The sequence below is a fragment of the Haliotis rubra genome, unplaced genomic scaffold, assembly GCF_003918875.1.
Source record: "Haliotis rubra isolate DU_JTF1 unplaced genomic scaffold, ASM391887v1 Scf2228, whole genome shotgun sequence".
Lineage (NCBI taxonomy): Eukaryota > Metazoa > Mollusca > Gastropoda > Lepetellida > Haliotidae > Haliotis > Haliotis rubra.
Window position 1 is genome coordinate 1 of NW_025766257.1, and position 15,438 is coordinate 15,438.

The window sequence follows — 15,438 nt, forward strand, 5'->3', positions numbered from 1 at the left end:
AACCCAGCCCCATCAACACAGATATGGTAGTTGCCATTTGAGGGTTTAAGCGCCACATAGGTCTACAATCTGACAACCTGTATACTGTATATTTCCAGACTGTGATTCTATCTGCTTGCTCTGACCGAGTGTCCTGTGCCACTGAATTTAACAAGATCACAGCTCTAGTCTGGAAGCTGTACAACAAATTAAATTTAGCCATGAGGTGAGTGTGTCATTGAAATGAACGAGATCATGGTTCTACTCTGGAGCCACATGAACCTCTTATACCTGGCCATAAGGTGAATGTGTAAATGATAGAATCACCTTCAGTGAAGAGCATATATTGTTTGGCTTTAAGGGTAAACATAAAAATCCTTTGAAAGTTGTTATTATGATACCGGTAACAAAATCTTCCGTATACAAATTTTATAGAAAAATGACTAAACCAAGCTTTTTATCCTTTCAAAAAGAAATAGTAAGATATTACGAAATTTCAAAGTTTATTCATATTCAAATTGTAACTTTGCAGGCATTCATGCCTTCTGGTCCTCCTTCTTTTTACTGTTTAGAAATCCTCTACTCTAATTCCTGAAAACTGAACACATTCTATATAGTATGACTAGAAATTATTGAGAATTTTAGGAATATATTTAATTGGATTTCTAGTATAGACGACCTTGACCAGCTATCAAGTGCTTGGTTTCATTCAAGAGAGACAACTCTGTTACTCCTTTTTCATTAGTTTGTGAAGAGTTATCCCCCTTTGTTTACTTGCTAGCAGACGACATTTCAGTGATCCTCAGTATGGATGATTTAGAGAAGAGGAAGTTGATTTTAGAGTATTATAACAAGGACATCAGATTAGCTAAAGTGATTTCAAGTAGAACAGGCATCCCTTTGTCCACTGTTTATCGTGCTTTGAAAAATATTGCAAATGGATATGGCACTGAGCACCAGGGAGGCGCAGGTAGGCCCAGAAAATTGAATGTCGTTTTATTTCTAAAAACAAACGAAGGAGTTTAGAAAACTTAAGGCTGGATATGATTGATAGAGGAACTGTGGCTGTCTGTAAGGAAACAATTGGAACTGAGCTGCATGCAATGGGTTGGCAGAAAGGTCGAGGAATTCCATCACCGATCATGAAACCTGAACAAAAAGAGCGAAGGTTGAACTGGTGCTCAGCATAGAAATTTTAACTGGGACAATGTGATTTTCTCAGATGAAAGTTCTGTGTGGCTGTTTCCTAATACACTGAAATTCTGGACCAAACAAACTGAAAAACCTTTGTATCAGCGTCCAAAGTACAGTCCGAAATTTAACATGTGGGGTTGCATATCTGTGTTAGGGGCAACACCCCTCTGTGTATTTGAAGGGAGCGGTACACAGATATTCTCGAGGGACATTTACTTCTTTCTGCTCATGTGTTCTATGGAAATCTTTGGATTTTCCAGCAGGACAACGACCCAAAACATCGTTCAAAGCATTCACAGGCCTGGTTTCAGACCCAAAATATGACATGATTAGATTGGCCAATCTGTAGCCCTGACCTTAATCCAATAGAAAATGTTTGGGGACTTATGAAGGAAAGTGTCAATAATAAAAATCTGACAAATATTGCTCAAATGAAAGAAGAGGTGGTCCGATATTGGGACAGCATGTACCACGACTTTCTAACTTCTTTTATCAGTAGTATGCCCCATCGCATTGAAGCCTGCATTGCTGCCCATGGTGACTTTACAAAATACTAACTGTTCACCTGTCTTTGAATCTGAAGTTATGTTCTGCTAATATTCAAATTTAATACGTGAGTAACGTGTGAAAAAAATAAATAAATTTACAATCTTTAAATTCTCAAAAAATTCTGGTTGTACTGTACATGTGTGTATGTGTATACGTCAGGGCAGAGACTGCGATCGGAGTCTCTACTGGCAAAATCTCTGATCCTACTGGTAGGGATTGCAATTGAAGTCTCTACCAGTAGAGACTCTGATAATATAGAATAACCTATACAATCGCAATCTCTACCAGTAGAATCTCAAATCTGATCCTACTAGTAGAGATTGCAATCTAAGTGAATATTTAGAAAAACAAAATTTACTTTCATATATTGTAAAATTACATCTTTCATTGAAAAGTGCACACTGTTTGTCCAACTTAATGTTTACAAACAAAATGAAAAAAACAACCCATTGTTACTTTGTTTTCATTTATTATTGTTATTGTAAACAAATGTTAACTCTAAAATTAATTTAAAAAAAAAATTCAATGTTCATTTTAGAAAATCTCACACTTTGTTGTGAGTGCTAATGTCAGCTATGTCCATCAATAAATGACATTAGCAACATTTAGGTCTGTCATAAATGTGACATTATTTGTTATCAACAATCACTTTTCAATGGAAGATATCGAATATAAACATAAAACAATATGTCACAATAGTGAGTTTTGTCGGATCCATGTCACCTTCTTAACATGTCTCAGATCTCACCTCTCTGACCAGTAACTGACTGGTGTAATTGTTCATGGTGTCCTCCCAGGAATCCAGTCATTTCCCCACCATTTCCCCAGCCGGAAAATACCTCACCCAAATATATATCTGGCCAGTCATTTCCCCACCTTCCTGTTTTTTTGGTTGTTATTTCACTCAAATATAAGAATGAATGAACAAGAAGTAGTGAATGAAGAAGAAGTAGTGTAAAATACATTTCATTCTTTAATATTCAGGTCCCATCCGGGTTTAAGGAAAGGCTTCCAAAGTACTGACAATATTTTTGTGTTGGACACAATAAATCTCTAAATATTTAGCACTTCATTATTAAGAGTTTTTCGATTGATTAAAAACATATATTTTAATGTAAAGTCTTGTGTCTCACTAAATGAAGACTTTACTGATTTCTTGGAGTGTATGTATGACATTTGACAGGGCTGTCAGTTGTCACCCTAATCCAGGAAGGAGGAAAGACCGGCATAGCACCCAGCGAAAGATTATGCCCCTTTTGTATTGTACCCATTATTGAGTCTGAACATCACTTCTGCTTAGAATGTAAATTTTATAATAATCTTCGTCAGGCCCTGCTCCCTAAGTATTATTACACTTCTCCATCTCTCCATAAATTTGTACAATTGTTGACATCTTATAATGCTTCTCTTCTTAATAATCTAGCTAAATATGTATTTCTAGCTTTTAAGAAAACGTTCACAATTTCTCAACTGAATTGATGCAATGTGGTATTTTACCTTATTTTATCTCATCTCTTATACATCATGTTCTGTGTACCTGTATAATGGGCTGGTGGCCCCTTTACTGAAATAAACTAGAAATTCACTGGAAACAGTCTAGTGTTACATCCGAATAAAATGCATATTATTGTTCAGCAAATAAAGTGTCTTTGTTGTTTGCCCACAGATGAATCGGAGTCTCTACCATTTGAATTGGAAACTGTACTGGTAGGATGTACCCGATTGTACCTAGTAGAGACAGTAGAGACCAGTTGCAATCTCTACTAGTAGGATCTCTTGGAGATTCTACCAGATTGCAATCTCTACCCTGACATATATATGTGTGAGTGTGTATATATATGTATATATGTGTGAGTGTGTGTGTGTGTGAGATAAAAATATATGTACATGTATATGTGTGTGTGTGAATATGTATATGTTGCTAATACATTTACAACAATAACTATACATTTTGATGCACACTTTACCTTTGAATGTCCATTAAGGAGGGAAAATGTAACTTCAAAAGATGGAAATAAAAAAAATAACTTTAGCCTGTGTCTAGTTTGTCTAGACATGTGCAAGTGTTGTGGAATAGAACAAGATCACGTTTTAGTCTGGCAGATGAATCACCAAGTATGTCTAGCCATGTGGCGAGCGGGTCATGATCACAACTCTAGTCTTCCATATGTGACATCGAACTATCGATGGATTGCAATTGTTGAGTCTCTGATAGCAATTAATTGATGGGAGAAATGAATAACTATGGATGCATCGATAGTATGTGTGACTATTGATAGTTTAGTAATTGACTTCCGTTGATAAATGCGCAGCTCAAAATACAGGACGTACCAGATTCGTTCACTTTCATTTAGAGTCATTAGCTAGCCCCTGTTACCTCTTAAACAAACTTGAACTGGGTTTCAGGTTTCTTGTCAGTTATTAAAAGAGACTGAAACTACTTCAGCTTGTTTATATTTCATATAAACTATACATTCATTTGGGAAATGACTTCAAATGAGACAATTCAAGGAAAATCTATTGCAGTAGTATTGCAATAGTTGGTCGCAATAGGCTATCGCTATCGCAGTTAGTATGTTGCAATAGACTATCGCTGTCGCAATAGTTGTTTCCCCTCAATAGTCACCACTAGTGACACGCAAGTATATCTAACTGTGTGGTGAGTTTGTCCACAAGAGGATTAAGAGGATCTCTTAGTGTCAAATAACTGTACAATGGCCACATACATTTTGTCCAAAGGAACCTATGAATGACTTCATGCTATGCTTGTAACATAGGGACTACTTCTTATAGTCTAAGCTGTATTTGGTCAGATTATAATTTTTGACTGTTTTAGAAACATATTCTAAGTGAGTATATTTTGCCCTGTTATTTTCAGGCTTGTTGTCATTCCAAGCAGAGACCTTTTATTGTGTGAAAGTCTGAGGGTGGAGATACAGATGTGGGCCCCCAGTGTCAGGAAGTACATCAAGGTAGGGCTTGTTAAACAGTCCAGACAGACACCTGGTGCTGTGTGAGAGTGTAGGGTGGAGATACAGATGTGGGCCCCCGGTATCAGGAAGTACATCAAGGTAGGGCTTGTTAAACAGTCCAGACAGACACCTGGTGCTGTGTGAGAGTGTAGGGTGGAGATACAGATGTGGGCCCCCGGTATCAGGAAGTACATCAAGGTAGGGCTTGTTAAACGGTCCAGACAGACACCTGGTGCTGTGTGAGAGTGTAGGGTGGAGATACAGATGTGGGCCCCCGGTATCAGGAAGTACATCAAGGTAGGGCTTGTTAAACAGTCCAGACAGACACCTGGTGCTGTGTGAGAGTGTAGGGTGGAGATACAGATGTGGGCCCCCAGTGTCAGGAAGTACATCAAGGTAGGGCTTGTTAAACAGTCCAGACAGACACCTGGTGCTGTGTGAGAGTGTAGGGTGGAGATACAGATGTGGGCCCCCAGTGTCAGGAAGTACATCAAGGTAGAGCTTGTTAAACAGTCCAGACAGACACCTGGTGCTGTGTGAGAGTGTAGGGTGGAGATACAGATGTGGGCCCCCAGTGTCAGGAAGTACATCAAGGTAGGGCTTGTTAAACAGTCCAGACAGACACCTGGTGCTGTGTGAGAGTGTAGGGTGGAGATACAGATGTGGGCCCCGGTGTCAGGAAGTACATCAAGGTAGGGCTTGTTAAACAGTCCAGAGAGACACCTGGTGCTGTGTGAGAGTGTAGGGTGGAGCTACAGATGTTGGCCCCCAGTGTCAGGAAGTACATCAAGGTAGGGCTTGTTAAACAGTCCAGACAGACACCTGGTGCTGTGTGAGAGTGTAAGGTGGAGATACAGATGTGGGCCCCCAGTGTCAGGAAGTACATCAAGGTAGGGCTTGTTAAACAGTCCAGACAGACACCTGGTGCTGTGTGAGAGTGTAGGGTGGAGATACAGATGTGGGCCCCCGGTGTCAGGAAGTACATCAAGGTAGGGCTTGTTAAACAGTCCAGACAGACACCTGGTGCTGTGTGAGAGAGTGTAGGGTTGAGATACAGATGTGGGCCCCCGGTGTCAGGAAGTACATCAAGGTAGGGCTTGTTAAGCAGTCCAGACAGACACCTGGTGCTGTGTGAGAGTGTAGAGTGGAGCTACAGATGTGGGCCCCTGGTGTCAGGAAGTACATCAAGGTAGGGCTTGTTAAACAGTCCAGACAGACACCTGGTGCTGTGTGAGAGTGTAGAGTGGAGATACAGATGTGGGCCCCAGTGTCAGGAAGTACATCAAGGTAGGGCTTGTTAAACAGTCCAGACAGACACCTGGTGCTGTGTGAGAGTGTAGGGTGGAGATACAGATGTGGGCCCCCGGTGTCAGGAAGTACATCAAGGTAGGGCTTGTTAAACAGTCCAGACAGACACCTGGTGCTGTGTGAGAATGTAGGGTGGAGATACAGATGTGGGCCCCCGGTGTCAGTGGTCAGGAAGTACATCAAGGTAGGGCTTGTTAAACAGTCCAGACAGACACCTGGTGCTGTGTGAGAGTGTAGGGTGGAGATACAGATGTGGGCCCCCGGTGTCAGGAAGTACATCAAGGTAGGGCTTGTTAAACAGTCCAGACAGACACCTGGTGCTGTGTGAGAGTGTAGGGTGGAGATACAGATGTGGGCCCCCCAGTGTCAGGAAGTACATCAAGGTAGAGCTTGTTAAACAGTCCAGACAGACACCTGGTGCTGTGTGAGAGTGTAGGGTGGAGATACAGATGTGGGCCCCCCAGTGTCAGGAAGTACATCAAGGTAGGGCTTGTTAAACAGTCCAGACAGACACCTGGTGCTGTGTGGAGTGTAGGTTGGAGATACAGATGTGGTCCCCGGTGTCAGGAAGTACATCAAGGTAGGGCTTGTTAAACAGTCCAGACAGACACCTGGTGCTGTGTGAGAGTGTAGGGTGGAGATACAGATGTGGGCCCCAGTGTCAGGGAAGTACAACAAGGTAGAGCTTGTTAAACAGTCCAGACAGACACCTGGTGCTGTGTGAGAGTGTAGGGTGGAGATACAGATGTGGCCCCGGTATCAGGAAGTACATCAAGGTAGGGTTTGTTAAACAGTCCAGACAGACACCTGGTGCTGTGTGAGAGTGTAGGGTGGAGATACAGATGTGAGCCCCAGTGTCAGGAAGTACATCAAGGTAGGGCTTGTTAAACAGTCCAGACAGACACCTGGTGCTGTGTGAGAGTGTAGGGTGGAGATACAGATGTGGTCCCCCGGTGTCAGGAAGTACATCAAGGTAGGGCTTGTTAAACAGTCCAGACAGACACCTGGTGCTGTGTGAGAGTGTAGGGTGGAGATACAGATGTGGGCCCCCAGTGTCAGGAAGTACAACAAGGTAGAGCTTGTTAAACAGTCCAGACAGACACCTGGTGCTGTGTGAAAGTGTAGGGTGGAGATACAGATGTGGGCCCCCAGTGTCAGGAAGTACATCAAGGTAGGGCTTGTTAAACAGTCCAGACAGACACCTGGTGCTGTGTGAGAGTGTAGGGTGGAGATACAGATGTGGGCCCCCAGTGTCAGGAAGTACATCAAGGTAGGGCTTGTTAAACAGTCCAGACAGACACCTGGTGCTGTGTGAGAGTGTAGGGTGGAGATACAGATGTGGGCCCCCTCAGGAAGTACATCAAGGTAGAGCTTGTTAAACAATCCAGACAGATAATCTATTATGTAAGCACATACATGCTGAACTGGGTTAAGGACCATTCCCTCTGCAATTTCAGTTGGCTCATGTTTCCTGCATTGATGACTATGTTGCTAGGCGTCTGATGTGTTACCATAGCAACAACCAAGCAGATTATAAACAATTTCAACACCTACAGATGGTATGTACATAAGGTTTTGTTTATTTATACACTATCAGAACATGATTGCTGATGCTATTTTGTTACCATAGGAACTGCAATAATCGATTCATTTATTCAGGTGATTACCATTACACACGTTTCTCAGAAATAAATGACATTTTATAAAAACCTCTTTCTCACTTATTGTGTTACATGTTTTATAACATTCTTTGAATTAATTCGTGACATGGATCATTTTGCTTTGCTTTGAAGGCGGATTTTAGTACAGGTATTTATAACAGGGTTTTACATGACGTGTGATTCCTGCATATTTGACGCAACAATTTTGTAAAAGACTCTCAAAATATTATCATACGAGTCATTCTTGACGCAATTTTTATGAGTGACCCTCAGAATTCAGTTCAATAAAATCGATTTGATAAGCAAACAATGATAACTTTCGTTTTATTGTAAACTATATTGAAAACGCTCGTTGTATTAACAGAAAGTACGGGAACACCTAGTGGCTACAAATATAGAGCCATGCTAGAATGCGGTAAAGATACCAGCCAATAGCATTTGAGTATGCCATTCACTATATTTAGACAGCCAATAGCAGTTGAATAGGTCAGACGCTATGTTTAAACTTTGTTTTGGTCATTTTAGCATTGTCAGTCCTGCTAAGAAACAGCTGTAGCTTGACTCGTTTTTCGGTAATGAAAGCAAGAAAAACTAATCTCATGACGTTTCTAATGATGAGCACTAAAACCAACTGCAAAATCATGACCTGTGATATATACATTCGGGCAAAAATAAATCGAACCCCTTTACATTTGTTTGTCAAAATTTTAAGAACTCAACCTTAACCAGTCATAAATCTTCTAAAGATGACATTGACTCAGTTAAAATTCACGTGCAAAATCATTTCAGCATATCTGTCAAAATGCAGAAAAGGCTAACGAAGTTCACCGTAGTGACCAGACTGATGGTCACATATGCAAATGCGCACTGTTTATGTCATGGCTCAAAATATATCCATGCCGATACCTTTAGAGATTTGATGAATCTACAAGTTATCAATGGTGTAGAACAGTGCAGTAACTTTTACAGAAATGCTCAGAGGAATCGATCTTCGATATTATGGAAGAACAGCAAATTGAAGCCATAAAAAGCAGTCCATACATTGGCCTTTTGTTGGATGAGACCTGTGATATCACCATAGAAAAAAAGCTTGCAATTTATGTTAGGTACATTGATGGTGAACTCTCTGGGTGAACCTGCTTGTATACAGTATACTGGACTTTGTTATAGTTGAATTGAACAGTGAAAAATATACTATTTATTAACTAATCTTATAAATGAGTGAGTGAGTGAATTAAAATTTTATGTCACCTTGGCAATATTTCAGCCATATAGTGACGAGAAATGTTTTACATAGGCAATAAATTTTAATCGTTAAATAATCAGTCATCAAAGGACTGTAAAATAACTAGAGTATCACAGATGGAGTCTAAAACTAGCATGTAAATCTAAAACTATTTTACTTATGAAGACAATGCAATATAAAAACAGGCTATAGATCGCCAACTGAAAGGTAGATCGCCACACTAGGGACCTTGGGGACTTACATTGCTGTTTGCTACCTACAAGGACTCATATAAATGACAATACAACACAAAACAACAAAATCGTTGCACAACTCTTGCTTTAGGATTTACACATTGAAATATTACACCAAATATTAAACTAAAGTTTTCATGACTCCCAAATACTGAAAATGACTCTCCAAAATAAATACTGTGAGTCACCATGACTCCCGTTTTTCTAAGTCTGTGTAAAACCTTGATATAGAATGGTCCAGTTGATGTAGGGGTTTTAAGAGTGTGGGACAAAATTTATTTACCAGCAGTGAAAATTAAGATAAGAAAAAGTTTTTTAGTTTATGTCTGAAGAAATATTCAGGGCAAGTGGGAGATTGGAAACGAAGAAAAAATATAGGCAGCCTTACTTTGTCCATGTTATATGAATTGAGTATGCAGGAATCCTGTGGTTGGTATTTAAATCCCTGAATATGTTCATTGTTTGTGATAAGAATACCCTTGTTTGTGCTTTCAGTAAAATGGTAGGGTGTAGGGGTAGCCTAGTGGTTAATGCCTTCGCTCGTCACGCTAAAGACCCGGGTTCGATTCCCCACATGGGTACAATGTGTAAAGCCCATTTCTGGTGTCCCCTGCCATGATATTGCTGGAATATTGCTAAAAACAGAGTAAAACTAAACTCACTCACTCAGTAAAATGGTAATCATTTGACCTTCATTGCTTTAGCTGTGTTCCCATGTCAAACTGGCATGCTGCACTACATTTGAAGAGGAACACTTTTTATGGATAGGCAACTTCTTTGTTGCAGTAGATTCATTGTTTCGGTGTAGATCCTAACACTGTTATCAAACAAATGATGACGATGTTAGAATCTACTCCGAATCGTCACATCTATTGCAATAAATCAGTTGTCTATCCAGAAAAAAATGTTCCTCTTCATCATACAGGCTTCTAATTGTCAGTTAACAGAACTTTGCACAACATGACAATACAACACAAAACAACAAAATCGTTGCACAACTCTTGCTTTAGGATTTACACATTGAAATATTACACCAAATATTAAACTAAAGTTTTCATGACTCCCAAATACTGAAAATGACTCTCCAAAATAAATACTGTGAGTCACCATGACTCCCGTTTTTCTAAGTCTGTGTAAAACCTTGATATAGAATGGTCCAGTTGATGTAGGGGTTTTAAGAGTGTTGGACAAAATTTATTTACCAGCAGTGAAAATTAAGATAAGAAAAAGTTTTTGTTGTATTGTCCAAAGCGGTGTAGAACCCATATCTCTCACTCATGCTTCAGGGTATTAGTGACGGTAGATGTGTTATCATTTAGGTCTATGGAGAGGTTTTGGATGTGACTCGCTTGTTGGGAGTTATGTTGGAGCAAAGACCAAGTTCCAGTGATGTGGTAAGTGTGAAGTTATGATTCCATGGGGGTGGTGGGGTAATCTAGTACTTAAAACATTGGCCCCTCATGGGTACAATGTGTGGAACCTGTTTCTGGTGACACCACTGTAATATAGTTGGAATATTGTTAAAAGCAACATAAAACCCAACACACTCGCTATGACTCACTTAGTCCAGTTTAGATTTGGTCCCTTGCATCTTTAGGTTGTTAACCCCGTGAAGATCCAGGTTAGAATTGATCTTCCGTAACCCATGCTAGTCGCAAGAGAAGACTTACAGGATCGGGTGGTCAGGTTCGCTGACTTAGTTGACACATGTCATTGGTTATCAATTGCATAGATCGATGCTCATGCTGTTGATCACTTTATTGCCTGGTCCAGACTCGATTATTTACAGACCGCCACCATAGCTGGAATATTGCTGCGTGCGGTTTACAAACTAAACTCACTCACTCACTCACTCTTATGGTTGTTGTTTAAGGTGACTGGATGAGTTGGTTGGTCGTTGACCTGGTTGATTGCTCGTCAGTGTACCCCAGAAGCTTGAAGATTTTGCTCATAATGTCAATCACTGCATTGTTTGGCCCAGAATAAATCATGAAAAGACTACATTTTGAATTTTGCTCATAATATCTATCACTGGATTGTTGGACTCAGAACTGTTTATGAATAGACTACCTTTAGGTTTTTGCTCACAATATTAATCCCAGAACTGTTGTGTCAGGAACTGATTATGAACAGGCAACCTTTTGGTTTTTGCTCATATTATCAATCACTGGATTGTTTGGCTCAGAATTGACAAAGGATAGACCACCTTTGTACAGATGGAATATAGCTGCGTGCAGTGGTAACTAACAAATGAACAAGTAACCAACAGTAATATGTATACATTTTGTCAACTAGTTCCAGTACACATACCTATCGATACAAACAAATTTTGGTGACATTGTGACAGTGTAATATTTTAAATGTATACTGTATTGACAGTGTAACATTGAATGTAGAATCTATTGACCATGTAATATTTTAATGTACGCTCTATTGTTAGTGTTACATTTTGAATGTACAACATATAGACAATATAACCTTTTGAATGTACAACATATGGACAGTGTAACATTTTGAATGACATCATTTGACGGTGTAACATTTTGAATGTACAAGATATGGACAGTGTAACATTTTGAATGTACAACATATTGACAGTGTAACATTTTGAATGTACAAGATATGGACAGTGTAACATTTTGAATGTACAAGATATGGACAGTGTAACCTTTTGAATGTACAAGATATGGACAGTGTAACATTTTGAATGTACAACATATGGACAGTGTAACATTTTGAATGTACAAGATATGGACAGTGTAACATTTTGAATGACATCGTTTGACAGTGTCACATTTTGAATGTACAACATATGGACATTGTAACCTTTTGAATGGACAACATATAGTCAGTGTAACAATTTGAATGTACAACATATGGACAGTGTAACATTTTGAATGTACAAGATATGGACAGTGTAACATTTTGAATGACATCATTTGACAGTGTCACATTTTGAATGTACAACATATAGACAGTGTGACATTTTGAATGTACAACATATGGACAGTGTAACATTTTGAATGAGATCATACGCACAGTGTAATATTTTGAATGTACAACATATGGTCAGTAACATTTTGAATGTACAAAATGGACAGTGTAACATTTTGAATGACATCATACACACAGTGTAACATTTTGAATGTACAACATATGGACACTGTAACATATTTAATGTACAACATATGGACAGTTTAACATTTTGAATGTACAACATATGGACAGTGTAACAATTTGAATGTACAACATATGGACACTGTAACATTTTGAATGTACAACATATAGACAGTGTAGCATTTTGAATGTGTGCTCAATTGACAGTGCATCATTTTAAATGCATGCTCTATTGTCAATGTATCATTTTGAATGTGTAACATGGACATTGTAACATTTTGATTTATCCAGTCCTTCTTAAATCCTAAATAGGCAGTGCCAGTGGACATGTTATCTGATTATTCTATACTCGTCCATCGGGCTGGCTAGCTGTAAAATTAGACCGTCCGGCAGAAATGAAATAAGGACGGGCCTTATTTCATGCACTGATATAGACAGTGTAACATTTTGAATGTACAACATATGGACATTGTAAACTTTTGAATTTACAGCAAATGGACAGTGTAACCTTTTGAATGGACAACATATAGTCAGTGTAACAATTTGAATGTACAACATATTGACAGTCTAGCATTTTGAATGTGTGCTCAATTGACAGTGCATCATTTTAAATGCATGCTGTATTGTCAATGTAACATTTTGAATGTGTAACGTATTGGCTAGGTGATCTGTTGACGGAGTAACCTATCAAGAGTGTAACCTATTGACAGTGTAATCCATTGACAGTATACCATGTTGACAGTCCAAACTATTGCAAAGACATGCCACGTGTGAAGGGATGATGAGGCTGTGGTTATTGTTTAAGGGTATTTGTATGTGTTTCAGAGTGACCTTATGTTGCCTGACTTTGGATTAGGGAACCAGGGACCAAGAGCGGCATCTGAGGAATATATTCTCAGTCTTCAAGAATTGTTCTTCTCACCAAAACATTTGGTGTCATAGAAACTAGTCTTTTCTAGAAGTACACAGGGTTTAACAGGAACCTGAGTGTATTCTGAATTTTGTTGAATGTAATTATTTTTATGGATTGCATTAAAGTTCTTGATGCACATTATCTCATATGCCTTCACTTGTTGAGCAGTATATTTTTATTTGACAAAGTATCCTGGTGCATGTAGCATCACAGTTTATTTCTATTAATGTATAGCTTTCATAGTCACGATATGCTTAAATACTGCCAATGCGAATAAATCATAGCAAAATGCATGGTGTGTTGTGTTTTCAATTTAAGAATAACTGTATTATGACATTTACTAGTATTTGGCAGGTAGTATGGGATGGGTGGGGTAGCCTAATGGTTAAAGCGTTCACTTGTCATACTGAAGACCTGGGTTCAATTCCCCACATAGGTGAAGTCCATTTTTGTGTCCCCTGCCGTGATATTGCTGGAAAATTGCTAAAGACGGCATAAAACCATACTCACTCACTAGTATAGGAGGGTATGGTCTAGGGAAATACAGATTCAAACTGGCCGTACCATCCCAAGCTAACTTACAAATGGCAGTGTCATGGGCAGGGGTGTTGTCAGTGGTTTGTCAAAATCCCACCTCGATTACATGTCTTCCACATGTTTGAACTCACAAGTTAGTTACCATTTACACATAACTTTAATAGTCATATGTATGCTGATTCAGACAGTGGGGCGGTGGGGTAGCCTTATGGTTAAAGCGTTGGCTCGTCACGCCGAAGACCCGGGTTCGAATCCCCACATGGGCACAATGTGTGAAGCCCATTTCTGGTGTCCCCACCGTGATGTTGCTGGAATATTGGTAAAAGCGGCGTAAAACCAAACTTTACAGACAGTAAAGGTTTCCTGTTTCGTTCAATATTTATAAAGGCAATGATAACATTGACAGAATAACAACATTAACCTCATAGTGGACAATAGAAACAGAATCAATGACCTATGCTAAGAGCTGTGGGAAGGGATGTCAGAGCAAGAAGGATGGGAAGTGGGACTGAATCCAACCTGACACTGCATGGACTTCTCCTTATACAGACATATGGAGACCACTTATGCTATGTTGTACTAGAGACCATATTATATGGTCTCTGGCTTTGCAATGATATTCCTGTGCTGGTATCTCTAGATGCAGATAACTGGATGATTATCATTACTAAACGTTGAAGTCATCAGGGACCAATATTGCGTACAGCTCAACAACAGCCCTCTTAATAACACATCCAGCAGACATCATTTTCAGTCTTGGACAAGAGGGCTGTTATGTGTTTCACCCTTCTGATCCTGACCCGAGTTTTATTATCCGTTTTTCTTGCTTCCAAAGAATCTCCGGATGGTCACTAAACTGGAAGTACTGAACCGGGAATACCTTTGACGACTTCACAAGGTTCAGACGGAAACAATTCCGAATCTCAGTCAGCCAATCTCCACATGGGACTCTATGACCTTGTTACATAGTTACCTGCCTTGGATGCTCGATCAGCCATGTTCTCAAAGAATATATTAGGAGTAACACTTGGTTGTAGGCATACCTTACAGTGAGTTACCTTTTTACTCCAGCCATGAGGCTGGTTCTTGTGAACAATGCCTCAAATGGCAGATTGCCTTTAAATTGGTGAGCAGAGATTATCCTTCAAGGAAAGAAGTCCCTGAAAGTGGAAAAGAGACTGACCGGAAGTGACGTCATTGTGACTTCATCAGGTGTACTGTTCACTGGAAGTGACGCAGTAAACGTCCACCTATGTAATTGTGGCAGCAAGATTCCAAATGTCACAACCGAATACGAGTCTATTTAACAGTTAATGTTTAGTCACTGTCGTTTATGGGTGTCCTCCTTACTTGTTAAGGGCCTCACCAAACCCGATGTGAGATACAGCAATATAAGGGTAATGCTATTTTTGAGGCCATTATCATTTGCAGAAGCCCGAGGTCTTCCATTAACTGAAAAAGACCGAGGGCTTCTGCAAATGATAATGCCCTCAAAAATAACATTACCGTTATTATTGCTAAAATACATGGAATTTGTGTTGAAAGAAAAGGAAACAATGAAGAAATTTGACTGTAAGTTTACCCAAATCAACTTCTGACGGGGTTGACTGCCCGAATGCAATTACGTCATCGAACAATTCAAGTGACGTCACAACAGAAAGTGACGATATTCGACCTTGACCTTTGACAATACCATAGCCTACAACATGTCAAACTCTGTCAGTATTCG

General features: G+C 39.5%; 1 protein-coding gene across 2 annotated transcripts; it reads left to right on the forward strand.

Annotated features, from left to right (window-relative positions):
• Positions 1–77: 77 nt before the first annotated feature.
• On the forward strand, positions 78–13,463 carry LOC124277537 (serine--tRNA synthetase-like protein Slimp). Of its 2 annotated transcripts, XM_046713244.1 has the most exons (5): positions 78–205; positions 4,601–4,694; positions 7,460–7,561; positions 10,462–10,536; positions 13,085–13,463. In XM_046713244.1, the coding sequence occupies exons 1-5, from the start codon at positions 201–203 to the stop codon at positions 13,199–13,201; spliced, it is 393 nt and encodes a 130-aa protein (XP_046569200.1). In that variant the 5' UTR covers positions 78–200; the 3' UTR covers positions 13,202–13,463. The 2 variants fall into 2 exon arrangements, with proteins under 2 accessions (XP_046569200.1, XP_046569202.1); XM_046713246.1 differs by lacking the exons at positions 78–205; positions 4,601–4,694 and adding an exon at positions 7,206–7,272.
• Positions 13,464–15,438: the final 1,975 nt, after the last annotated feature.